Below are 26,180 nucleotides of genomic sequence, written 5' to 3' on the forward strand. Positions count from 1 at the left end.
CAACCCAGACTCCTGGCTGTAGACTGAAAACGTGCCACGACAAGAAATGTAAAGGTAGAAAGCAAGTAAAATTAAAATAATTAACCCCCCAAATCGTTCTATTAAAACACTCACCCAAACCTTAACCGTGATTCAGAGCAATTTTCCTGAGGGGAAGCTACTCTTCCTTTTTAAAAATAACAACAAAAACTTGACACATGCTGGGGCAATATTAATATTGCTGGAATGGTGTTTTGCATATTGCTGTGTCTAACAGCTTGGGAAATGTTTTCTGATTCAGAAATGTACTCCCATCACCGTTAGCAGATATGTTTTTTCAGATAAACCAATTCACTAACAAGACTCAATATCATTTTTCTTGTGAGAATTTGCTTGCCTGCTTTTAAATGCGAGTTGCAGGTTCATAACACAGGCTGAGGAACATCTGGTTTCGTTCTGAATGAATATGCAAAAAGTAATCAGTGAAGCTTATTCCCATTTAAATGACAAGTGATGGTAATTTACTTTGGCACAGAATCGCTCCTTGGGAAATTCTTTGCACACGCTTGCTTACTGCCGTCTGCTTTGCTATCCGTTTATGGGTTATACTTGCCCAGATGGAAACCTGAACATGTGCGGCGCTGAGGTTGTGTCCACACTAAATGTTCAGCCCAAGATCTGAACGTGGAGCTCTGTCCTTAACCTGGCTGGCGTTTACACTGTTATACCCCAGCCCATGGGATGGGGCTCTCGTTTGGGAAGCCCGAGGTTAAGAGAGAAGCTAAGAGGCGAGGGTGAACTTACACTTCGGCAGTCACTCACCTCTCTTCAGCCGCACCTACGCCGAGGTTAATTTTCATCAGGTCCCCAGCCCCGAGGCCACCACCCAGCACCGCTCCTCTGGCTGGGCGCCCTACGGCGAGAGCTGGGTACGCGCCGGGGCGAGGGGAGGACCCGCGAGCCCGAGGACACCTCGCACCCACTTGGCCGGGCAGAGACGGGGGTAAGGAAGCGACTCGGAGTGCCCGGAGGCTGCGCCAGCAGAAGCTGTGCCAGGTTTAACCACAGCGTGTGCGCAGGTCCCCAGCAGCCCCTTCTCCTGTCTGTCTCCTGACAGCCTTTTCCTCGCTGCCATACAAATCTAGTTAGAGCGGCTGTTGGGGTTACTGATACTTTTTGCTCCTTTGAACTGCGCAATGGAATAAAAACAGGCGGTGACCCTGTCGCTGCTCGCGCCTGTACCTGCTCCTGCCTCCTCCTCTTCCTCCCCACGGGCAGCTCTCGTGGACGGGTGTATGTCTTCAGCATTTTGTAAAACAAGTACGTTTTATGATCCACAACTATCATACCGATATGCCTCTCTGTAGTTTAAAATAATGTCATTTCAGGCCCTGAGGACATTAATATGAAAGCCAGGTTATGTTCCAGCCCAGCTTGCAAGCCCGGTCTGATCCTAGATGGCATTTTGAGCTCACTCAAGAAACACAAACTCTCTTTTCCAGAAGGGGACTCGGGGCAGGAAAGCACATCGTTTTACAGTCAAGACAAAGGGACCTGCACAAGTAAAATCCTTCTGGTGGCTTCTTCCAGTTGTAAAGGGGATGAGATGGGATGACGTAAGCTGCAGAGCTCCTCTGGGGCCATGCTCTCCACGGAGAAAGCAAGTACTTACAAGCTTGCTGGGGGTAAAACTTCACACCCCACGGGCACCCTTCTGTAGGGCAGCACCCCAAATTCCTATGTATAGATCAACCACTTTTGCTGGGTGGTGTCCAGGATCCATGCAGATATTACTGTGTGTTTTACCATCCCTGAACTACTTCTGTGCCCTGGAAGCAGCTGAGAAAACCATCTGCCCGACACGTGCACCAGCGCTTGCCAGTCTCCTGTCTGACTGGATGACTGCAGGGAAGTGATAAAGAACAAATTATTCCCTTAGCACGATGTGCTGAAATAAAAGGCTAAGGCTTCCCAAAGTGACTTTGGCCGTCTCCATTTTTGGCTGTCCAATCTGATTTTTTTCAGAAAAAGCCTGAAGATCAGCTCCCCTTCCTGCCCTTGTATCATTCTGCCTTCTTTGGGGTGGCTTATAGTTGGTGAGACAAAGGTGAAACTAATCAAAGTAAAAATTCAGTTCTGAAAACTGGAACATGATTTTTAATTTTACATAGGCAGTGATATATCTTTCTTATGCTTAGCAATCCCAACATATATGTGCTCATTCATGTGGAGGACTAAATAACAGTACTACTAAAAGCTGGAAACACTCTGAAAGAACACCACAGGTAAAGCTGAGAGAAAAATACAGACACTATCCTGTGAAAAAAATAAACTATTTCATAATAATTCATAAGTGCTACTTATCTGATTAGTAACAATCCCTTTTCTCACGATGGACTTCTGTTCTTTTGCTCATTTATAAGGCCTGGTAAGACCAAAGTACAAGACAGTGTATTTTCAAATTGCCCTAGGCATAGAAGAACCACAGACTCTTTAGAGAAGAGAAACAAACAAACAAACAAACAAATAAATAGTTTTAGATTTTTAGTTTTACTAAAACCTTTTTATTTTTTATTAAAATCTGCCTTAGTGCTTAATTGTGCCAAGCAACAGCCTACATAGAGACAAGATTGAAGGTTTACTTGTTTGTAGGAAAATCAGTATTTCCTTTAGAGAAGTCAGCAAGGAAGTTTCTTTAGGAAGTTTTGATTACTGTGTTACAGGAACTGAAAATAATAGCTCATTACAGATTTAGTAATTTGTTTTCTGATCTGTCAAAGCATTAACTTTATAACTTCCCAGGAACAGTCTGGCTAATGAACAAAGTGTTTCTGTTTAAAAAATTCGTATGATGAAATACAAGCAAGGCCTCTTTTTCCTTGGAAAAGGAAAATCAGTTTTTTTTTGAGAATGATTCATCTGCAAGTTCATTTTTAAATGTAGTTCATGCGCAGATTTGGTGAAGCTTTTTCTGTAATTGTATTTAATTGTATTTATAACTCAGAGAACTTCTATTTTGGAAGGGTAAGAGGGACATAAATACAGAATTTAATTTCTTCTTCTTCTTCTTTTTTTTTTTTTTTTTTTTTTAATCCGGATCTTTGGAGAAGTACAAAATGGCCAGATAAGAAATAAATTCCTTCCCCAGAACAGTTTTATTCTGGAGCTCATTTGTTTTGTAAGAAGTCTCCAGAGCCTTATAAATGAAGAACTCCCAATATACAGACAAATGTCCCCAAATAACCCTATCAATATTAATATCATAGTCATCCTACAGATCCCTGTATAATTATGGAGACAGACAGGCTTTTCCAGAAAGCATTTTAAATTCAAGTAAGCTAGGAGAGGGATGGTAATTGAGGAAAAAAAAAAAAAGATGTAATCATTTCAGGAACATGCAGTTCGGTTCAAGCAACTGTCTATAACCTTTCTTACTAGGGTGTGCTTCAGTGCTGTACAAAAATTTGAAGAGTGGATGGAAGCAGAAGATGGAGGGAAGCACAGAAGATGAGATGAGGGCCACCAGTCAGTTCTGACCTAACCTGTCACTTCAGAAAAATGTCTCAATTAATTTCAATAATTAAAATAAAACTAAGACACACAAAGCATCTTCTTTGCACTGTGCAGACTGTAATCTCTCAGCTTATCCTAACCCTCTAAGTGTCTCTAGCAATACCTACTGAAATAAAGCTTACTGGAATTTGCTCTTGGACCATACTCTTCCACACTGAAAATCGACACTGCAGTGTGGTGGAGAAAAACTTCCTGCTGTTCATTTACTTTGGCCTCAGACATTAAAAAACCCCACCACCAACAAAAAAAGAACAAAAGCTCTTTAATCCTCAGTTACAGAAAGTCTAAGAACTTTTTTCCCCCCTACATCTTAATATTTCAGGTATAAAATAAATTACATAAACTAGAATAGACCATTTGATTCTGAACAACCATATCTCCACAAAGCAATATATGGACCCTGCTGCAAGAGGCCTTTGTTTTTTATTTCTTCATTTCCCTAAAATACGTTATTTCAAAGGGCATAATAATTGTGAAGCAGACAGAAGCATGCACAGTTATTGCACTTACTCATTTGCCTGGAATACACAACAGACATTTTCATTAACTTTTATATGAAAACTATTTATACAGCCAAGTTGAGTTATGGTTTATAAGAAAGCTCCATTCTTTTTTCCTAACTTATTACACTATCGAAAATCCCTACTTTAAGTTTATTGATTAGTTCTGTCTGAAGTTCCAGCTCTTCAAATAGCAGCTGCCTCTGAAGGGGGCAGTTTTACATCAACCTTTAAAGACTAACTTAAGTTTCAGACTTTCACAGGTAAAAAATGAAATTTGGGAATTAAAAAAATAAAATCCACCCAGGCTCCTGCCTGTTAATTACTGTACAAGCGTTCCGTAGCTGCAGATAGTGGTTATTAAAACCTTGCTCAGACTGTCCCTCTGACTCCGTAATTAAAAAAGAAGAACCCCACCCCACCCCACAACAGTTTCCTTAGCACGGTGCTGCTGCCGAGCCCGGCAAGCTCAGCAAGCGGCGGCGAGAGCATTCCTGGAGAGTGCAGGGGCCCGCCACTGGAGCCTGGGTATCTCCCCACTGCTGTGTGGATGTTAAAAACTCAGACATGTTTTTTTTCTGTCTGAAAAAGGGAGACTTCTCAAAAAAAAAAAAAAAAAAAGACAACTTGAAAATAGCTTCTTTTCTCAGTGCTTCACAGCTATCTTGCTATTTAGAAGTTGTGAAGTATGCTCATTCCCAATATTTCTAAACAAAACTGGATGGCTTAGAATAATCAATTTTTTATGGAAATAAAAGCTAACACCTGAAACTACTGAGAGAGGGGTTCTGGCTCCTCTTGACCCAAGACTTCTTTTTATCACATGGCAGAAGAGAAGCATTACATTGCACACTTAAAAATCATACCAATATTAAAAGCATTTGAATGTGGTTGTCAGGGAAGAAACTACCTTGGCATTGCTTCATATATGTACTAAACTGTGAGTATTTTTATAGTTTATTAATAATACTCAGCACTTCAAGTAATAGTAAAAGAAAAAATCTTTAATTATAATCAGAATATGATGGCATTAAATAGTTAAGGACCATTTTCTATTAGAAAAATACAGAAACTGGTTCAGAATCATAGATATGACAGAATATCAAACATACCAGAAAAGAATAAAATATCAAAACAATCACAATGGGTAGTCATGTTCAGTAGCAAATAAGACTTTTTTTCCCTAATACATTTTCTGCCTTCTATTTTCTTTCCCTTTGCTTAAGAAAATGTTCAAGAAGCACCAAAAGACACTTCAGGACCTAACACTGATTTTAGCTTCAGAGAATCTGCCCTTGGAGATATATCTCTGTTCATGTATCATCAATGAATCCCAATGGGGACTTTGCAATCTTATTAACATAAGGAGGACCCCTAGATGCTTTTACCGTATTCTCTGCTGTATTTGATATTATTACTATCCCTTCTAGATTAAAAAAACCCCAAACCTTTAAAAATTTGGGCTTGTGCAGTGCACCCTTGCCACGAGCAATGCGCACATTAAGGTCCATCACAAAAAGCCTTTACCAGAAAGTGCTATAGAAAGAAAACAATTTGGAGTTGCGCTGGTGAGTAATTTGGTGGCACTACGCCAAGTTACAGCTAAACAGGAGAAAAAGGAGCACATAAACTAGGAAACCTCCCCAGACCATGGGTGTGATGGAGGGTGGGCCAGCTGGGGAGCAGGATGGCCAAGCTGCGACCGGCTGCTTGGGTGCGTGCCTTGCCAAGAGGCGTGGGGGAGCCGTGACGGAGGATGCCTTTGGGAAGGAAGGGTGCTTGTCCTCGGGGAATCGTGGTCAGCTGCATACGGGGAGGACGCTGTACCCGTGGTTTGGTCTGGGTTAGTCTGGCTTTTGGGACAGGGAGTCACCTGTTCTGCCACATTTCCTACCTGACTTCGGGCACTTTGTGTGTAAACAGAAGCATTAAAAGCTCCCCCACAGCAGAAGTCCTATGAGTGTAAATATATTAAGGTTCATGAAGTATTTTGGTACAGTGGCAACAATAGCCATTTAAGTGGCTTAGGAGGGAGAAGTGAGATGCAGATGGGAGAGGTGGAACTGGATTTATGTAGACTCTGGATAAAAGAAGAAATAACTGTGCTATGACGTTGCTCAGGCCATGAATGCCAAGATGAGGGATAGCGGGAAAACTTCTCCTGGGGGCCAGAGAAAAGCAGAAATATTTTCACCTTCTTTCCATCGCTCTGTGCCTCTCCTGCCCCTTAGCAGCTCCTGTCTATGTAGGGTGTGCACACCCAGCTCCCTGTTGAGCCTTACAACCTGTGGCAGATGGGAGCAGAAGGGAAGGACAAGACATGTCCTTGTGTGCATGTGACAGAAGATAGAGGGGTGACGGCAAGTTCAGTCTTGAGGTCTGGGGAAAATTCCATGGCCCTGTAGACCACAGTCATGGATGAATTCAAAAGAGGGACAAAGAACGTGACAGGGTTAGAACACTGGCAGATATTTCAGATGCTTTTTAAGGTCTGCTATGGGGCCAGGCATGTCAGAGAACACCAGAATGAAAAAGACCAAGAAATCCTATTCCTATTAGATCTGTTGAGATATAGTAGAACTTCATATTTAATAAACAAAATGAAACATGTTAGGAAATTAATGTTCTAATAAAGAGAAAAAGTTTTTATGTGTGAAAGAGTCACTAAAAATCTCAGAACAATGTAAACAGGTTGGAGATGGAAAGGAAAAATGGAAACTATTCCTTTCTGGCATAAGTACGTTTAGTTACTCTGTGATGGGAAGACTGACATGAAAGATTTGTAGTAATGATTTTTTTGAAGAAGTAAAAGAGAAATGATCCCTGTGACACTTCCTATAATGCTTTTCCAGTTCCTTACCTGTGCACTTTGCGTGGTTTGCAAAACCACTTAGTGTCTATATGAAAATGCACTTTGTTTCTCAGAACCAAGAGCATTGTGCCAGATCTCTGTATGCAGGAATTTCACAGATAAAATCTCTTGCTACTATTATTCCAGAAAAAAATAATCATCTTGGAAGGCTCAGCCTTAGTCTGGCAATATCACAGAGACACCTGGGATCTGTGGACAGTAATAATATATAAAGTGGTTTCACAGCAGATAAGAATCAGGTTAGAATGAACGTGTTTACTGATGAAGAGAGTAAGTCCTGGGGTCGCTAACACTACCTAGAACAACATGCAACATACATATTGAAGTTTAAGACATTTGGACTCCTTTGTGAAAAATAAAGAAAAACTGAAGTACAAAGAGAACGAGGAAGAAAACGGCACATCACTTTTACCTCTTCCCGAGCTTTCAGCTTGCAAGAAGTAATTCCCTTCTGAACATCAGCTGCAGAGGACTTCCTACTCATCTAAACAATGCAGTGTCCCATGATCACTTGCCATCCAAGAAATGTCCAGTTTTGTGTTCTCTGACCTTTGTTGGGTGGGAGAGGCAGAGCTGCTGCTGAACTAAGTAACTATCTAGCCACCTAGGATTTCCTCCACGCAGGATAAGTCCACACCTGCTATCTGTTGCAGCTGTCCTCTGCCACTAACCGCTGTGCAGCGCTCCTGGGTGCTTCGTAAGCATTAGGTAAGCCTTGGTCTTTAGAAACCGGTAAACTGAGGCAGAGATTCAGTGTCATATCAAAGTGAACCAGATCTCAGCCCAGGCTTTGGTCACAATTCCTCCTCGTGTTCCCAGCTCATTTCTAGGGCTTCCTAACTGGCTCCTTTCATTACTTGCTTCCAATAGCAGATCTGATGCCTGCAGTACAAAAATCCACATGTGCTTTCTGTGAAAAACAATTCTGCAGACTAACCTTAATAAAAGCTTGACATTTTGGAAGAACACACAAGAGAACTCTAAAGCTTCTTAATGAAAACCAGCACATACAGATTCATGGAAACTATGCTGAAGGGAAGCTTTCTGCAGTGGTTGCCAGCCCTCATTTTGCCAGGAATGTACCATACACAAACCTCTATATTTGCTCTACTACAAACTACCTCAATCCCAACTTCCAAATTAATTAAAAATCAAATCACAATGTAACTTTTTATGGGGTTCTCTGTCTAATAATCCAGTTATTTTTGAACCCTACAGAAGAAAACAATTACATGGAGAACAAAGATAAATACCCCCCCCCCCGAATCCTATCACTTATTGCTTACATATATGTGATCTATGCCAAAAAATGAGTTTTCCCTGCGAAGTCATACTGATAAGTCACCCCTGTGACGTAAGTAATCTTTCTTTCTTCCAGAAATTCCTTGTGGATTTCAACAGCTGTTTAAGAACTATAACATGAAGTTTTAACTAAATGTCCACCAACCTAAATTCACACAGGTTTGCACTGAATCTGACTGGTAAAGTTTATGAACTTGTATTGATCCATCCTGCAGGCAGCCAGACCTTGGCACAGGAGTAGACCTGCACAGATCAGAGCTTTCTGATCAGCAGGTAGCCTATCCAGTTGCTAATATACTGGTGCCTAGAGACATCTGAGATGCCCTAAGGTCCTCCAGCACATTAGTCCAAACTGGGAAGGGACGGGTCTTCCATAGGTCCTGTGCCATTTCTGCAAGACCTGTGTTTGGATTCCCTGGGGCTTTTCATTAGCACTGGAGGCCTATGATTAAGCAACAAATGCATCATGGCTGGGATTCAGCTCCAGATGCAGAAATATAATGTAAAGGTTCTGTGATAGGAAGCACAGCCACTGCAGGTTGCAGCACTACATCGATAGGGCCAATGTATTCTGCAGAGTACAGCACAGGCACTGCCGTTTGGGCAGTTGTACAGCCCTCCACTGACCGTGTTGGCTAGCTCTTCATTGCCTACAATGGGAGCTGGCTGAGGAATACCAAATGATAGGTAGCCAGAGAGTCTCTATACACTGTTGTTTCTATATCCATTCCTGGTACTTACTTATTTATTTCAAGGTAGACCTCTGTGACTTCTGACATACAGCATCACCCTTACAATATAGTCATGAGTCAATTCTTGTTTAAGGGAGGGGCTTGCAACTAAATGGCAAAAAAAAGCTTCTGAAAACTATTCATCTTTATGACACAGGTTTGGCAAGAAAAGAAGCTTTTGAACTAAGCTATCAAGGGCGTAACATCCTACTTGTAAACAGCCGTAGAGTCTGGTAATGATCTGTATGAGTTAATAAGCTTTCCAGGGGAACCTTTTTTATTCCGTGGATGAAATAACAGGTATTTGTTTAACCATCTTATATTAAAATGCACAAGACAGATCAAAAGGAAATATGCATTCTCTTTATGCCAAAACAGCTGCTGACTTGCACATGGTTTGTTTCCCTAGTGTTCCTTTCGGTCTTTTGGTATTTCCACTTTAGCTCTTCCTCCTCAGTCATGGGCAGACACTTATGTGTGCTGGGAAATAGAATGAAGGTGAAAAGAAATATTTCATATAACCAGAAGCAATATTAAAAAACACCTTCTAGTCTAGAATTCTGGATATTGAATTATCTGTATAAATAATTGCTAGACATTCTTCAGGTATTATGTTAAACTAGTCTGAGCTCCCATGCGTCCAATGTAAAGGAGCCACAAACCACTTCTTCATTAAGACTACATCTTAATGTTCTCTTCAGTAAATTAAATTAAGTGAGCTTACACGTCCCTCAGACACAATTGCTTAGTCAACCATTTCAAACTTTCAGCATTTCTATGGAAGACAACTGAAAGAACATGAGAACCAAAGGTACTATTTCAGAAAGGGTCCTAGTAATGCTGCAACAAGAGTTAGTGTTGCAAGTCTTGCTCAGGTATGGAAGATGTTCATTTGCTTTTGTCTTCCACACAGAACTGGTCTTCACGTCAGTAAGAAATCTTCCCTAAATCCCAAGTCTTTTTCAGCATCATATATTGTTATAGTATTACCACACTATAAATGTGCTCTATATTGAGTGCTGACCTCTTTGCTTCTAAATCTTGCACAGCATTTGGCTGTGTTTTCTCAGGGACTATGGAGGAAAAAAATCACCTCCTCTTAATAATCCTTTTACGTGTTGGAGGAGAATTCCCTTAAGCCAGAGAAGTCTGTTTTCTGAACACAGTTTTGTCTGGAATACAAACTGGTCATTTAAGTATTCTGGCTTTGGGTTTGAAAACACAGACTAGGATATGGCAATTCAATTTCTGTGGGGACTCACTACAGAGAGAGGATGGGGTTGACAGGCCCTTAGCAGCTCATTCTGCTGTAAAAACAAGCGGCATTTTTGGGATGAATTGGGCTTCCTAACTGTGGGAGCTTTCATGCCTTATCTCTCTGGTACTGCAGGTACAAACCAGATCAGACTGTGTCATGGTTCCATTCTGTGCTAATACCCTGAAATAAAAGAAGAGAAAATAGCAACACCAGAAGGTGGTCACAAAACTATGAAGGAGGATTTTCTATACAACCTGACTTTTAACGACCTCTCTATCACATGGTCTATGTGTTTAAATGGAATTATATAGAGAAACTGTAGTTATCTCTCTTTAGCTGCAGTTTATATAGTTACTAAATGTTGTTGTTAAAACAAATGCTACTTTTAAATCCTGATGTCACCTCTTTGGCAGCCACGTTTAAAGCATCATCACGACTTACAGATTTTGCAACCTATTTCGCAGAAATAGGTTCTTTGATAGACTACTTCTAAGTACACAGGCTTGGAAAGCTTAAAATAATTCACCATATTAAGAAAGCATTTGACATGCTTCTCTATGGAGAAAGCTGCTTCCATTAAAATTAAACATAAATATGACCTGATAACCAATAACCAATTTTAAGAAATCATTGGTATGGAACTGTCTTCCAAAACAAACAACTACTGTAGCTTATTGCTTTCAATAATTTGAAATAATTATTGAATAACTTGAATAATTTCAGTGTAGAACATATCAAGTTAGGAGGTCCAGTTCCTTAAACTTATAGATATCACAGAACCATAAAAAGTAAATCCAGCAGAATTAATTGCAATTACGTTATCTTAATATCCACATTATGATAAATCTTTGGAAAGGGCTAAAAGGATTTTCACAATCAAGACTCTCATGGAGTCCTTATGCAAACACGGTTTACAGTTCTACACTGCTTCTGGATTAGGACATTAGAAATCTTAGTTAAATACGCAAATCTGCCAGAGATATGATTATGGGCAAGTCATTAAATCTCTTGGTGTTTTAGTTCCTTGGCTCTCACAGAAAAGCCACCGCTTTTGTTATTTCACCATTTGTTTATCTGGTCTGCCTGCAGGCTCCTTGTAGACAGAGACTGACTCTTATCACGTGCTTGCACAATACCTTAAAGAATTGGGTTTTGAGTTTTATCCAGGCCTGGAATATAACGTAATATAGTCAATAACTAGGATTTTGCAGTAGTGTTAATTAGTGCAACTCCTTTAGAAAATAAAAATACACTTTCCATACACAAAGAATTCTGGTTTTAGAATTCCTGGCAATTATGCTAAACATGTTTTCCAGTTTTAACAAAAAGAATATTGTTGATATCCAGCTTTTGAAAGCAGCAGCTTCAGCTTTCTTTGAACTAGCTTTCTGTAATATTCTTATCAGCTTTGTGCCAAACACAGTATTTAATATCAAAGGTAATCAGCTGAAGCAACCCCTGCTGTCTTTATGCAGAAGCACATTGCGCTTTTTCACTGTTTTGATTTTTGGATAAATAACTTCTTATTCCTTTTATCCTCTAAGGTACTTTGAACACTAGGCAAACATATAAAGAACTTGGCTCAACACATTAATTTTTTCTTTTAAAGAAGGACAGGCATTGGAGAATGCATCCACAGTTCAGCATTCATCTCGATACTGAGAAACAAAGAGATGCCATACTTCAAAGACTATGTAATCTTTTCTTTTTTTTTTTTTTCTTAATAAACAAGGAGTTGTTTATGAACAACAGTAGAAATAATGGGGCCTATCTTTCTATGAAGTTGTGCCTTGCGCTTGGATTCACTGAATGTCTAATAGGCTGCAAAGTCTCATGGATCTTCCAGTAGCTGGGTCATTTGTGGCCAGGCTCTGCTGCATGGATACGCAGGTGTCCAACAAGGGGTAATTTTACACTGCAGCCTTTCTCCGAGCTGGCAGGGACAGACCCATTTTTTCCTCTCCAACCTGTAGAGGCTGTAATATCTCTGAGAATACTAGGTCATACTCAAATGTGGCTGAAATTGCATTACTGATAGAGGTCTGCAGTAGAGGATGGGCATAAGTTCCTACTCACACAAGCCATGTGATTGCATAAACCGAAATGTTTAGGCAAACAGACTAAATGTTAAAGAATTAGCCTGTGTCCTGGTAGCTCCTCTGGCTAATATGGTTGAGGCATTGGCCAAAGAAGCTCAAGAGGCAGCAACCCAACCCAATTTCCAACAGCCATCTCGGCTGATAACAGGTATCTCCGATGACAGTTATGAGGGGCCATCAGCTGAAATCCCAGCGCTTGACCCATGCTCCAGTTTTAGAGTGAATTGCTGTGGTCAGGCCAGCACTGTGCCCTCCTGGTAGAAACAGAAACCAAACTTGGCCACTCAACCTGTAGCTTCTGATGCTCTGTAAAATGCCTGAGTGAGACCAGTCGTTGTCGAGAGTATGTCTAAATGATGCAATGAAAATCTGGTCTCCCAACACTTCTGAAACAAATACCAGTAAAGCCCATTCCAAGAAAAACAGAACAAAATAAAACCACTCCGTTCCTCTCCCTAGGAGAAAGGAATGGCCTCTCTGCTCAGATAGCCTAAATGGATGTACCGTAAGGGAAAGTTTGGCTTTCTTGTTCTTTGGCTACCACACAGCCTAACTACTACAGAGTGGCAAATTACAGCAGCTTAACTATGTCATTGTATGAGCGGATACATGTACCATCAGTGCAAACTGCAGAGTGGCCCCTTGCATAATTTTACAAAAGGGTTATAAATGATACACTGCCAATCAGTAATAAAAAAGTACTTTGAATTTCAAACACTTGTTTTTATGAGGCAATGACTGTCAAATATGGTAGCCAAGGACTCTGAAAACTACCAGAAAAAATGAAGCTTTATGCCAACATTTTGCCATCATCTGTTAAAAATGTATTGTGTCTGTCTGTGCCTGCAAAAGGATGAGGGCATGCACTGGCCCAACTTTATTTTGCTTTTTGCATCTGTTTTAAATGCTTCCACATAAACCTACCGTATTGAACATGTAAAAAACAAAATCCAGACTGTTACTGTCAACTAAGACTATGTTTATCAAACATGAAATAAAATTTAACTGTTAGAAAAAAGGTCCTTAACTACCTAAAAGAGGTCTCCCATCTTATCTATCCCATGGCTTAATTGCAAACGTTGATGACACGATAGGAAATAATCACCTCTATTCTCAAATGATTCCCAAACTATACACAGGTACTATCTAGCAAACTTTAAAAAGATTAATTGGTAAATCCATTTGATTATAAGGTAACATATGCTGATTTTTTAAATGTTTGTCTACAGTGCATAAATCATATTGGGAAACCAGAAGGCCCCGAGACAGCTGTTTACACTGTCAGAAAAAAATCTGTTGGGTGGCTGATATTTGTGCAAATGTGGTACACAAAGTGGAATAGTTTTAGACTAAGATCATGTAAACAAGAATGGGAGGTGCAACAGTCGGCCAAGAAGCCTGACATTGTAGATTTTGGGAAATACTGTCTGAGCTTCTTCAGTAGATGATGAATATCTCTATGAAAACAAACCCTGTTATATGAAATTAAATTTGTTTGTATGTGTGTCCCACTGTCAGCCCTGCTGGCCCACCCTAGGCTGCTTTTCAGAAAGTGAAATCAGGCATTGACCATGCTGCTGCAGACGGTGTCAGCTGAAGGAATCATCTTTATAAGGCACTTCCATAATCCTTATGCATTTTCATAATAAAAAATAAAACACTCAGGTTCTATTACTGAATATGAAGATCTTTCTATATCATCATCCATACCAATTAGCTGCTTAAAAAGAAACTCCTCTTTCTCCCGAAATGCTGGATAAAATTAAAATCTCTAGCTGAGATAAGAGTGAAGAATTATTTCTCATTGGTGGCTTGGGTATAGAACCAGATACTTTATCCCTTAAAACAGTGGACCTCCTACTACCAGCTACATACAGAACCTGTTTCTGATATTAAAGAGTTAGGTGACTCTTGATCTTAACATCATGATCTCACGAGGTACAAAAAGATCTAGTTTTGAAAACTAGAGTACAAAAGATGATTATTTATTAGTTATAACCCTTCTTTCTCTCTCCTAAATAGCCAGAAAATACATGGAAAAAAGTGTCAATACACTATAAAGAATTGCTAAACAAGATTTCCTTGAAAAGAATGGCATTGCTTTCACAGACCACGTGGCACCGTGGGATGTTATAACAATATAAAGGCAGTCATTTTAGAAGACATATGGGAAATATTTATGGACTTTATTCCTCTTGAATAATGCAGTCCTCAGCCAGTGCAACCTTTACATGCCACTCTGTCACAAGCTCTCAGCAAATATGCATTATTATGTGGCCTCACGTTATAGATTATTTCCAGACAGGCTGATATGAAGAGGCACCATCTCCAGAAGAAAGGCAGAAAGCACAGCTGCATTAAATAAAGAAACACCCCGAGTCATTGGAAGAATAGATTACACAGGTGTCCTTTGCTGATGGTGTTGTTATTCTGCTCGTGTCTTCTGAGAAGCGGGAAGAGGGGCCCTTTGTGGTCCCCCCCCAGAACCTTCCTGAGCTCAGACAGCCTCTGGGAGGGCAGCGCCGCATCCCCTGCTGCGGCTGGGGGCAAGCTGGGAGGGCCAATCCACGCAGCACACGGGTAAATCATTTTAAGCTATCTGACGCATTGGACTTATTTCAAAAGTCCTCCTTAAGGCAGTGGTAGAAGTCAAAAGGCGAAGACTTGAAATTCAGAAAACCCCATCAGAGTGAACCCCCTCTCCTCTGTGCGTTTACAAGTGCTGCTCTGCTCTTACTCTGCCTCCTCCCATGCTCTCCCTTCCCACCACCTGGCTCCCCCAGCCCCTCTCCAATTCATCTTGGTCTCACACACATGCCTCTGCATTTACGTCAGATTTTCCTTACCCCCATCTCCTCTGCTGCTCGTGGGGGGAGCAGCGGACCTCTGAGCTTCAGTGTTCAGTGGTAAGGATGTACCAGGGATCCATGTCAAACAACGGAAGAAAAAGTCCTATTTAATCCCCGCAATGACTTGTGGCTGGAGGAGCTCAGTACAGACCAGATCTGTGGAAAACGTGACAGTCTTTGCAGACTGAGGACCACAGCCCCTACATTTGGGTAAGGATTCACAGGTGCAGCAGAAGACCAGGTTCCTATCAGGAGAGTGAGCTCTCTGCCAAATATCAAATCTCTGCATAAAACCACCAACACTTGTGCTGTCATATCTGTCATGAGCTAAAGGCTAAATCTAAAACTATTTTTAAATTTAAATTTGAATCTACATTTAAATATGAAGTTCTGATGAAGTAAAGCAAGACAAGATTGGTAAAGAGAGGTGATTGGAACAACTAAAATAGCCAAAAAGAGTAGACAAGCTTTCTTGAGTTTTACCCTCTCAGGCTCATGTAAAAGAAAAAAACCCATCATGTTTTTCTTAACAAAGCAGCCTTCACTGTAGAGGTAGCAACTGAGATACCTATTATATAGCAATTATAGCAACTGAACTATATTGTAGACTCAATTCAATGTGTTTTAGTTGAAAATTTAATCAGAATTTTCTAGAGGTGGCATTTATGTTCTTCAACTAAGTGAATAATGTAAGACTACTTAAATGATATATTCCCTTGTAATGGTGCAATATGATCCGTTTCAAAATGTCCATATTTTTAATAGATATTCTACAGTTTTACTAAAGGTCTTTAAAATATTTACTGGGTAGTATTTTGGTATTCTTCTGGAGGTAAAGGCTGAAGTCTCTAATAAAAAGAATGACCTAAAAAGAAGTTATACAGCTTACACATTTAACTTCCAGGAAAATGAAGGCACTCCCATCCTGATCCCACTCCTCAGGCCTAGAAGGCCTTGAGAGTATAAAAGCATAAAAATAGCTATATAGGATCAGCCCTGGTTCTCCACCCAGTTCTGTATCCCATCTCTGGCAACAGTCAAGCCCAGATGTCGCAGAAGATGGCAGAAGAAAACTTAAACAGCAGACATGGGATCACCGCCGCCTTCTGAAGACTCGAAGCCCTTAATAATCAAAGACAGTCTTCAGTCTAGAAGTATGTCATTTTATATCCTGTCCCCTTATTTTCTTTTCTAATTGGTTCTTTCAGTTTATAGCATTTTCCTGTATTTTAGAAGGCTAGAGAAGAATGACTGAGGGAGGAAAAAAGCTTCTGCAGTGAGTTGTTAAAGTGGCAGTTTCCAGAGAATTGTAAAAAATTGGAGAACTGAAAGAGTTTCCTAAATTGGGGGCTACATCATGTAGCAGAGGCACCATAAGCTGGACAGAAATTCAAGTGCAGGAGTAAGGCAGACAGCCTGGAAGTGCAATTGAAAGTGGGCTTTGAAAACCTGAGACTCTCTGCAGGAGAAGGAGAGCGGGTTTGTTTCTCTGGACGTTGGATAAGGGCACGCGATCTCACAGAAATACGGCATCCACTGGCACTCCATACATAGGGTTGTTTTCGGCCTGTACATATATGTACACACATATATGAAGATATCATACACTCTTAAATATGCATTGTACATTCAGATACTGAACAGTCAGCAACACATTTTCAGTTTATCAAAAAAACAGATCAAAAAAGACAGTAACTGTTCCTGAGCTGGAAACAAAAGATACAAAAGTCTTATTTAGGACTGACCAAGTGAGAATTCCCTGTGCATACAGAGATATAGAAGGCTCTCAGGGAATTTAGGGCTGCCTTTAGCATTTCTATTTTAATTTTGCATTCTAAAAAATATGTTCAACAATGATCAGAACTGGCAGTCAGGCTAGTAATTTGACAAACATTAACGAGTGATGTGATAAAGGGAAAGCTCTGTTGTCAAATGTTACAGAAATCTTGGTGTACTGCAGATTATCAGATGAGTCACAACTATATTTGTTATTTGTATTCCTTCAAGTCCTTCATGGAATGATATATTATTTTAAGCTGGATGTAGCTGTTGAAAGCAAAGAAAATCCTACATTTTCAACATAGGATTTATACAAACATTTTCAACTTGATCCTTAGATCCAATAGCTCAAGATACTACTAGTACTTTCAAGAACCATTTAAAGAATTTCCCTGTGTAAAAGAAAATGTAACCTTGTCAATAACAAGTAAATATGGGGTATTCATATTATGGGAGTAAAGTTTTTTTGTATAGCATTGTACTCATAAACTATGTGCTTTGCTACATAAGCTACACCTAAATAGAAAAACAGTTTTGCCAGGTAAAAATAAATGTTGCTGTTCTAAAACCTGGAAAGATACATATAAAGTGTTCCTCCATTCGACAGAATGGTACTTTGAAAGAAAATGATGCAAATTAAATAATTAATTATTGTGCTTTTCAGTACCTCCATTCAATAAAAAGCAGTCACACGAATCTTTTAAGATTTCAAACAGTGTTTTGGTTGCTTTAAATGATGCATGTCTTGAAACTCAAATGAAGCATTGATGAACTTTTAATTTTGCAATTAAAAATTTTTTTCGTGGTTTCGAAACGGATTAGTTCTAAAATTACTTTACTGAAAAAACATTTCTGCAGAGCAGTTATCCAATATCACATTTCTAGACAATGCCTCCTTTGTCATCTTGTCCTATTTCTTATCCTCCTTCAAATGTTTACTGAACATAGCCACCTTGTATTGGGTTTGCATGGCAAGGTTTTGGTAGCAGGGGGGTACAGGGGTGGCTTCTGTGAGAAGCTGCTGGAAGCTTCCCCCATGTCTGACAGAGCCAATGCCAGCTGGCTCCAAGACGGACCCGCCGCTGGCCAAGGCCGAGCCCATCAGCGATGGTGGTAGCGCCTCTGGGAGAACAGATTTGAGAAGTTGCTGTGGCACAGAAACTGCAGCCAGAGAGAGGAGTGAGAAAATGTGAGAGCACCAGCCCTGCAGACCCCCAGGTCAGTGCAGAAGGAGGGGAGGAGATGCTCCAGGCATCAGAGCAGATTCCCCTGCAGCCCGTGGTGATGAAGACCATGGGGAGGCAGGCTGTCCCCCTGCAGCCCAGGGAGGTCCACGGGGGAGCAGATCTCCACCTGCAGCCCAGGGAGGACCCCACGCCGGAGCAGGTGGGTGCCCGAAGGAGGCTGTGACCCCGTGGGAAGCCCACGCTGGAGCAGGCTCCTGGCAGGACCTGTGGCCCCGTGGAGAGAGGAGCCCACGCTGGAGCAGGTTTTCTGGCAGGACTTGTGACCCCGTGGGGGACCCGTGCTGGAGCAGTCTGTGCCTGAAGGACTGCAGCCCGTGGAAGGGACCCACGCTGGAGCAGTTCATGAAGAACTGCAGCCCGTGGGAAGGACCCACGTTGGAGAAGTTCTTGGAGGACTGTCTCCCGTGGGAGGGACCCCACGCTGGAGCAGAGGAAGAGTGTGATGACTCCTGCCCCTTCAGGAGGAAGGAGTGGCAGAGACAATGTGTGATGAACTGATGGCAACCCCCATTCCCTGTCCCCCTGCTCCACTGAAGGGGGAGGAGGTAGAAAAAATCAGGAGTGATGCTGTGCCTGGGAAGAAGGGAGGGGTGGGGGGAAGGTGTTTTAAGATTTGGTTTTATTTCTCATTACCCTACTCTGATTTGATTGGTAATAAATTAAATTAATTTTTTTTCCCAGCTTGAGTCTGTTTTGCCCATGACAGTAATTGGTGAGTGATCTCTCCCTGTCCTTATCTCAACCCACAAGCCTTTCATTATATTTTCTCTCCCCTGTCCAGCTGGGGAGAGGAGTGATAGAGCAGCTTTGGTGGGCACCTGCCATCCAGCCAGGGTCAGCCCACCACACGCCTTTTTGAAATTATTCACTGAAAAGAATTTATCCTTCTCTTTAGTAAACTTCAAAACCTTCCCCTTAGTAAATCTGCAGCAAAAATCCTGTTATATGTAACTAAAATTTAGCTCCAGTACATAATGCAACACTTGGGGTGTTTGAAATTAAGAACACATTCCATATTTTGTGCCTTAAGTCCATTTATAACACAATTCCTTTGGAATAGAAGGGAATATGGTATTATTGGGAATTTATTGTAATTTGGACCCATTGTTGGGTGGAAGAACATGGCTGAAACTCAGCCCTGGAGAAATGGGTAGGATTGATAAGGAGTTACTTCAGTTCATTTTCTGCAACAAATTTCTTCACGGAACATGATTTGTATCACTTACCGCATCTTTTTTCCCTAAATTACACTAACAAAAGTTTACTCTTTGTGATTTAAGAAAAAATTTACTGTGATGTCCACCTCTACTTTTTTTCCTATTTCAAAGCAAAAATAAGGAAATTTTGTCTCCCTGATATATTATGTCCAGTGGTCTCAGAGAAGAGAGGGTCTGAAGCACAGGGGCTAAACTCTTATTCTGCCTGGTCTATTGTGGCAAAAGTAAGACAGAAACTAGAAACTGAAATTCTGAAATTTCAGTGGTTGTGCTATGAAAGAAAGCCTTAAAAAAATTCTGGAAACTGGAAAACTGCCCCCCCCAATGTATTAGAAGCTCCACCATATGCAGTTTCAGAAATGAGCTGTGTTTCTTGGTATCTGCGGTGACTGTTTGAAACTATCAGTGCCTACCCTGAAGCTATACATTTATTGGGAGGAAGACAGAGGGAGGGCAGCAAAAGATACGTTATAAAAATATATTATTATTTCAGACATTTTCTCATAGAATTGCTCCTATTTTGATGGTTTAAACTTCACGTACTCTTAAACAAGCTCTTCACTACTTCAAAACGTGTCTCTCAAAACGTGTCCTAAATGTATAATTCTTTGCTTTGAATGTTCTGGTTGGTCTTTCAGAAGAAACCAGTTACTGTCAATCGAATACAAATACATATATATAAAAAAAATCCATTCACAGGTTAGCGGTTTCAGCAAATTATTTATCTGATGATTGCTTTAGTTATCTTTGTGTCCTTTATCTATTTAGATAGTGAGGGCTCCAGAACAGAAACTACTTTTTATTCTGCATTAATAAGGTATTCATGTAATGATTGATCAAGCCTCACTTGAGCCTCTTTGCAATGCCAAAATATAAAATGAATGAAAACCAGTTAATTCAGTAAGAGGACTCCAGGGAATGCTGTTCCTGTTTGAACACATGAGAAAGAAACAAGCTTCATGGAAATTGGTACTTACAATCTATAAGGTGATTAAGCTAATGCTACGCTATTTCTCAACGCAGACAGTAATTTCAAGTCTTCTCCCTCTGTTCTGCCCTTGTTTGCACAAAAAAACCTTGTCAAAATATCTTTGAGCTTTTTGGCTGTCTATTAAATTTACTGAAACTGGCCAATAGGTTCCAAAGTTGCTGGCTGGATTACTGACAGAGGGACACAGCAGGATTTCCTTAGGAAGTCAGGCTAATCAGATTGTTTAAAAAAAAATCTAAAGTGAATTACATTTTATTTTCAATTTGCATTATATGAATCTAAATAAAATGCTTGCAGAACTGTGCCTGTTTCACCCTTTATGTTTTTGCCCTCCCCACCCCGCCCCCTTTTCATACAAATAGTTTCAGTTTCCCTTCTGAGCTTATTTTTTTTCAAATTGTCAACTTGGCAGTTTCCTATTTGAACTAATCCTTTAAAAATCACATTTAAGATATTTCTTCCTTACTTTCCTATATAAATATGTGAAACATTAAAATGCAGTTTCAATATACATTTCCACTGCTCATTTTAGTTTTACTGTAAAAGTTCCACAGGCAAAATTTCTTTTGGGCTGGAACAGCTGACTTTCCTGTCATAAAATGCTAAAATATAGTTCAATATATGCTGACTTATGCTATTTTGGATATAAGATTAATTTTCAGGTAACACTTAATCATAAAGGTATTTACCAAAATATGGAAAATGAACCGTCTTCAGCCATGTTACTGTTGTTATTTGTAGTTCAATGAAACTGCTCCTATAAACCTCTTTTGTTACAACCTTAATTACCTAATGGACAACATTGCCAAACGTTTCAGAATGTTTTAATTAAATTAAGTGGGTACACAGGCACTTCCTTTTCACCTACTCTGTCATTATTTAGCCAAAATACACACATTTAATACTGTTAGATTTCCACCATAAATCATTTCCTTCAGCCTTGCAATTTTATTTGTACCGTTCTTTGAATTTCCTTTAAATTCTTGAAATATTTCTGCTGTGTTTTTTCCCAGAACTAAATTTCATTTTCTGTGTATGACCTTGTCAGCACAATAAAGAAAAGGATTCTTACTTTTTCATTAATGATGCAATATCTGAGCCCTGATGCCATTTTTAATTACTGTCGCAGCTCTGCCTGTTCCTGGTCCTCAGTACTGTAATTCTTAATATCTCAGTGCTCCTCAGTCTTAAGAGAAATTTTTACTTATATCTCTGGAAGATTCTTGTGTAGAGCTCATGTTTCCCCCCAGTGCTAGATTTTCAAAATATGCTGTCCAGTTGTCCAGTCCTCTTACTTTTATTTCTCTTTTTTTTTTTTTTTGGATAGAGGTAAGCAGATGAGAAGGTACTCATGATTGCAACTTACCAAGAGTTCGGAAGGGTCTTTGGTTTGGGGTATGGGAGAAGAAACCAGGTTTCAAAGCATTTGTGATCACAATGTCAAAATACTCTTCAAAATCGTTCCTAGAAAGTAAAGGAAATTGAATTAATTAAACTAATGAATTAGCTTAAGATGCCACTAAATACTCTTTAAGACTTAAGAAAATAGCAAACCACTTATTTAAGGGATTTCTTCTGTCAGTTTTTTTTCCGATGCTTGTTCAGTGTCACTACTGCCCTTCTCTTCCTGAGGTTGCCAAAAGTGAGAAGACAGCTGGCTGATAACCCACAGTGCTGTACCTTCAGGATCACTTATTATTTGTAAAAAGATGTTCCTTGGCCCAGGGAGTTTTTAAATCGCAGGAGAACATGTAACAGATGACATATTTTAATCTCAGGTGACAACATATGCATAGACAAGTATAGAAAGGTGTAAATGAGTGATTTTCCTTATAAAGCAGAATATATGAAGTCAAGTGACGGGGTAGGAAGTAACTGAAGACTGAAGACACTTAAACACAGGTGCTTATATTGTTGGTATCAATACTGTATGTACGCACAGGCCTAATGGGGGTCTAAGATGCCACCATAGTCAACAGAGATCTAATTAACACAGCCAGTTAAGTCTAAAGGGTGGTTTCACATACCCTGAAATTGAAATGCCATTATGTTAGCTGAACTCTTCCTTCAGCCTCCACTAGCTGCTCTGAGTAAATCCCTGCTGGCTACAGGGAGGTTAGACATGTGGCTCACAAATAAACACCTACCAAGTACGAGTCTTAATCTGCCAGCTGAATCCCACCACTAAATTCAGATTTTTCAAAGACCATTAGGTCCGTAAGAATACAGATTGATATCTGAACTGTGGAAATCCCACTAATTTAAATGGGATTGAATGTTTCAGCATGGTATATAAGTGGGACATATTTATATTGAGGTGTTTTTAGAGACCTGTATACAAGTCAGTAACATTCAAAGCCAATAGGAAAAATAGGGAATCCTGGGGAACACTCATGCCACCTGTCTTACCATGAGATGGACTATTTCTGGAGATGCCAGTTATTCCTACTCTAGCAAGGGTCTTTATTTTAAGTAATCTAACCTCACTTATTTGAGCAAGTCCAGAGGAGGGCCACGAAGATGATGAGAGGGCTGGAGCACCTCTCCTATGAAGACAGGCTGAGAGGGTTGGGGTTGTTCAGCCTGGAGAAGAGAAGGCTCCGGGGAGACCTTATAGCAGCCTTCCAGTACCTAAAGGGGGCTACAGGAAAGATGGGGAGGGACTTCTTACAAGGGCACGTAGTGATAGGACAAGGGGTAATGGCTTTACACTGAGAGAGGGTAGATTTAGATGAGATGTAAGGAAGAAGTTCTTCCCTGTGAGGGTGGCGATGCACTGGAACAGGTTGCCCAGAGGCTGTGGCTGCCCCATCCCTGGCAGTGTTCAAGGCCAGGTTGGATGGGGCTTTGGGCAACCTGGTCTAGTGGAAGGTGTCCCTGCCCATGGCAGGGGGGTTGGAACTAGGTCATCTTTAAGGTCCCTTCCAAATCAAACCATTCTGTGATTCTATGATTATTACATCATCAAACTGGGAACCAGAGCAAGAAATAACAACAATAATGCCTACCTACAAGATTTGAAGTTACTAAAATATAAAATGAGACAAATGTTGCTTAAAAAGTGTTTTTTTTTAATTATTGGAAAACATAAACATTCCCCATCTATGACATATTTTATGTTATTATAAATGTTTCATTGCTTAGGTGATTTTACTGTCTATAGCATCCAAAAAATGATGGATACTCTTGCATGGAATAAAGATGTCACAGAGGGCAAGCCCAGGATGGGTACAGGCACTAAAATGCTATCAACAGTAGAGGAAGTTTACTGGAACTAAACTAGCTAACTGTGTAATTTTCAAATAATCTACAATCTCCTATGAGACTGAGATATCTTAACAAATAACTGAATGCTCTCCTTATGAGCTTATCTTCAAGCTTTTATTTTGTGCTCTAAATTACATTCCAGCCTTAACACAGAATGTCTTTAAATTTCCTTCCTCTAACGAAATTTTAGCTTTGTCTACTTTTCTCCACTTGTGACCATAGGTAAACCTCTACCTTTTTAAAAGAACCAGTATCGAATATGACAACGGTATGTTTTTAAAATTAGCTTCTGTGTGGAAGATTTCAGAAGCTGAGCAAACAGGCATGGCTCTTCTGTCCTTAGGTGAAAAGTACTGATAGAGGCAAACTTTTCAAATTAGCATACAGCGCAAATAATGCTTCCATGGGTAAGTTAAGCTTGAACTTTCCAAATAAAGCCAACACTTCAGGAGCACAACGAAGACTTGTGGGAACAGTCGTGAGTACTTTGTGTAAAAAATTTGAAACAGAACAGTTTTCACAACATTTGGTTAACTTTTTATTGATTTGTTGAAGAAAAATCTATGTTTTGTGTGAAGAGAGGTGTTATCTATGGTCTTTTTTGAATCATACTAAATCTTCTGTAAAAACCTACTGATTTTATGAGAGCCTGTACCTTGTGTTACATTACTACGTAACATTATACATGATAAAATCCATTCCAGTTACTGCTTGTGCTTAGTATAGTGGTCTGTGGTTACAGTAAATGGCTAAGACAAAGGATAGGATGCATCTCACATAACTTTAGCCATCTAAAAATTGTATGCTGAATTCACAGCTAGTGATCTACACCACAGACAGAGCCAAGGGAGAAACATCCACATTCTTAGAAGGCAATTCATCCCACTTATTTCAGACATAATTCTATGGTACAGAATGAATCGCCAAGGATGATGCCCAGTGTCTTCTCTCCACTAACCACAGAGGGAACCAAAATGACCAGCTTCAAAAAATTCCTAGCTTTTTGATGGCTAACATTCATGAAAAGGTGAAATGACACTCGGCTTCAGTGACTAGGTGATGACTGACTCATCTTTAGGTGTGCTCCTGCCAACACTTAAACGTTCAGTTAACTGGACATGCATTCTCATGGTAGGTAAGCCTGAAAACTCACACCATGATGTTGCTACTTGTGTGAATGAACTGGCACTTGCTTCTATAGGTTTGCATGCCTTATACACTGATCCCAGCAATATGTGTGTGCTCTGGCTGGGAAACTGTTCTCATTTTATTTCCACATGAGATTTTCTCTTAGCCTTCCTCTGTCCTTACCAAAATGTCTTTCATTTAAGGACTGCTTGGTCAGATGAACACAACTGGGATAGTTTGCTCTTGAAATGGTAAATTGTACACTTAAGCATGAATTTCCCAGCGCTGATTTTATGTGGACAATAATTTCTTAGCCAAAAAGGAACTCTTAAATAAAGTGCAAAAAAGTTAACAGTTACAAGGTAATAATATCAGGAGTAAGAGGCTAAAACTTCACACACATCTCCACTGTTCATCTTTATCCTTGGGTTTTTTTGATGTAATACTACACAGTTCTGAACTTCACAGTATCATATTGATTAACTAAAAGAAGTAGGGAAAGAAATTAATGAAGGACTACATAGACATAATTCATAAGTGTTGATGTCAAGAATAAAATGCAGATAGCCTGGTCAAATGAAAGTTAAGGGTAGAGATAATACGTGTGAACCTAGACTATATTCCAGTACTGCAAAAAGCAGCATTGGTGTGTAGAGTATTATTGTCTGATATAAGAGGTATGCAACAAACAAAAGCAATAAAATGTTTAGAATTTTTTTCAGGAAAAAAAGACTTCAGTAACGTCTAATGGACAGTGGAGTAGTCAGTTCTCCAGAAGATGTCTTGGAAGCCACATTGCATGAGTCACTGGAAAATATGATTGTAACAAACACTGTAGAACATCCTACACTTATGTGGAAAGAGGGTGATCCAGTATCCTTCTAGCAGAACATCTCTTTTCTGTCTGTTGAAAGGCAACTGACCCTCTCTGCTACATTGCTTACTGTCTTCCAGCAGGATCTCTACAGCTGCCTTAAACAGCTGAAACATTATTCACCGAGGAAAAAGAAAGCCAAAATCATTATATGTGGCCAAGAATTTAGTTTTATACCAAATTTTCAGTCAGCAAACAACTAGACAGAACTACACAAAAGAGTTAATCACAGCCATCTTACTCATAAGGAGAATTGCATTTTGTGAGGAGGTAGATTTTCCCCTCAAATAAGCAAGTATAATGTTCATGCAAGGCAGTGAGAACTGGCACAGCTGATGCTCCATTTAGTATTTAATCCAGCAAGTACAAAAGAGAAGTGATACTGGCAGGACTGGTTTTGGAAGGTAGCTCAGTTTTTCACCTTACCCGTGGTTTTCTTACTGCATCGCTGTATTCACTCTGCTGTTCCCTTGCATATCCAGATAGCCAAGGTCGGCTCGCATTGCCCTACTTT

General features: G+C 40.0%; 1 protein-coding gene across 1 annotated transcript in view; it reads right to left on the bottom strand.

The window, feature by feature from the left end:
- The window catches only part of NT5DC1 (5'-nucleotidase domain containing 1), a 149,098-nt gene that overhangs the window by 23,432 nt on the left and 99,486 nt on the right, over nucleotides 1-26,180 (bottom strand). The window contains exon 8 of the mRNA XM_069805037.1: nucleotides 21,764-21,861. Coding sequence (XP_069661138.1) covers nucleotides 21,764-21,861 — 98 coding nt within the window. The remainder of the gene's footprint in view (nucleotides 1-21,763; nucleotides 21,862-26,180) is intronic.

This window comes from Haliaeetus albicilla, chromosome 17 (assembly GCF_947461875.1).
Source record: "Haliaeetus albicilla chromosome 17, bHalAlb1.1, whole genome shotgun sequence".
Lineage (NCBI taxonomy): Eukaryota > Metazoa > Chordata > Aves > Accipitriformes > Accipitridae > Haliaeetus > Haliaeetus albicilla.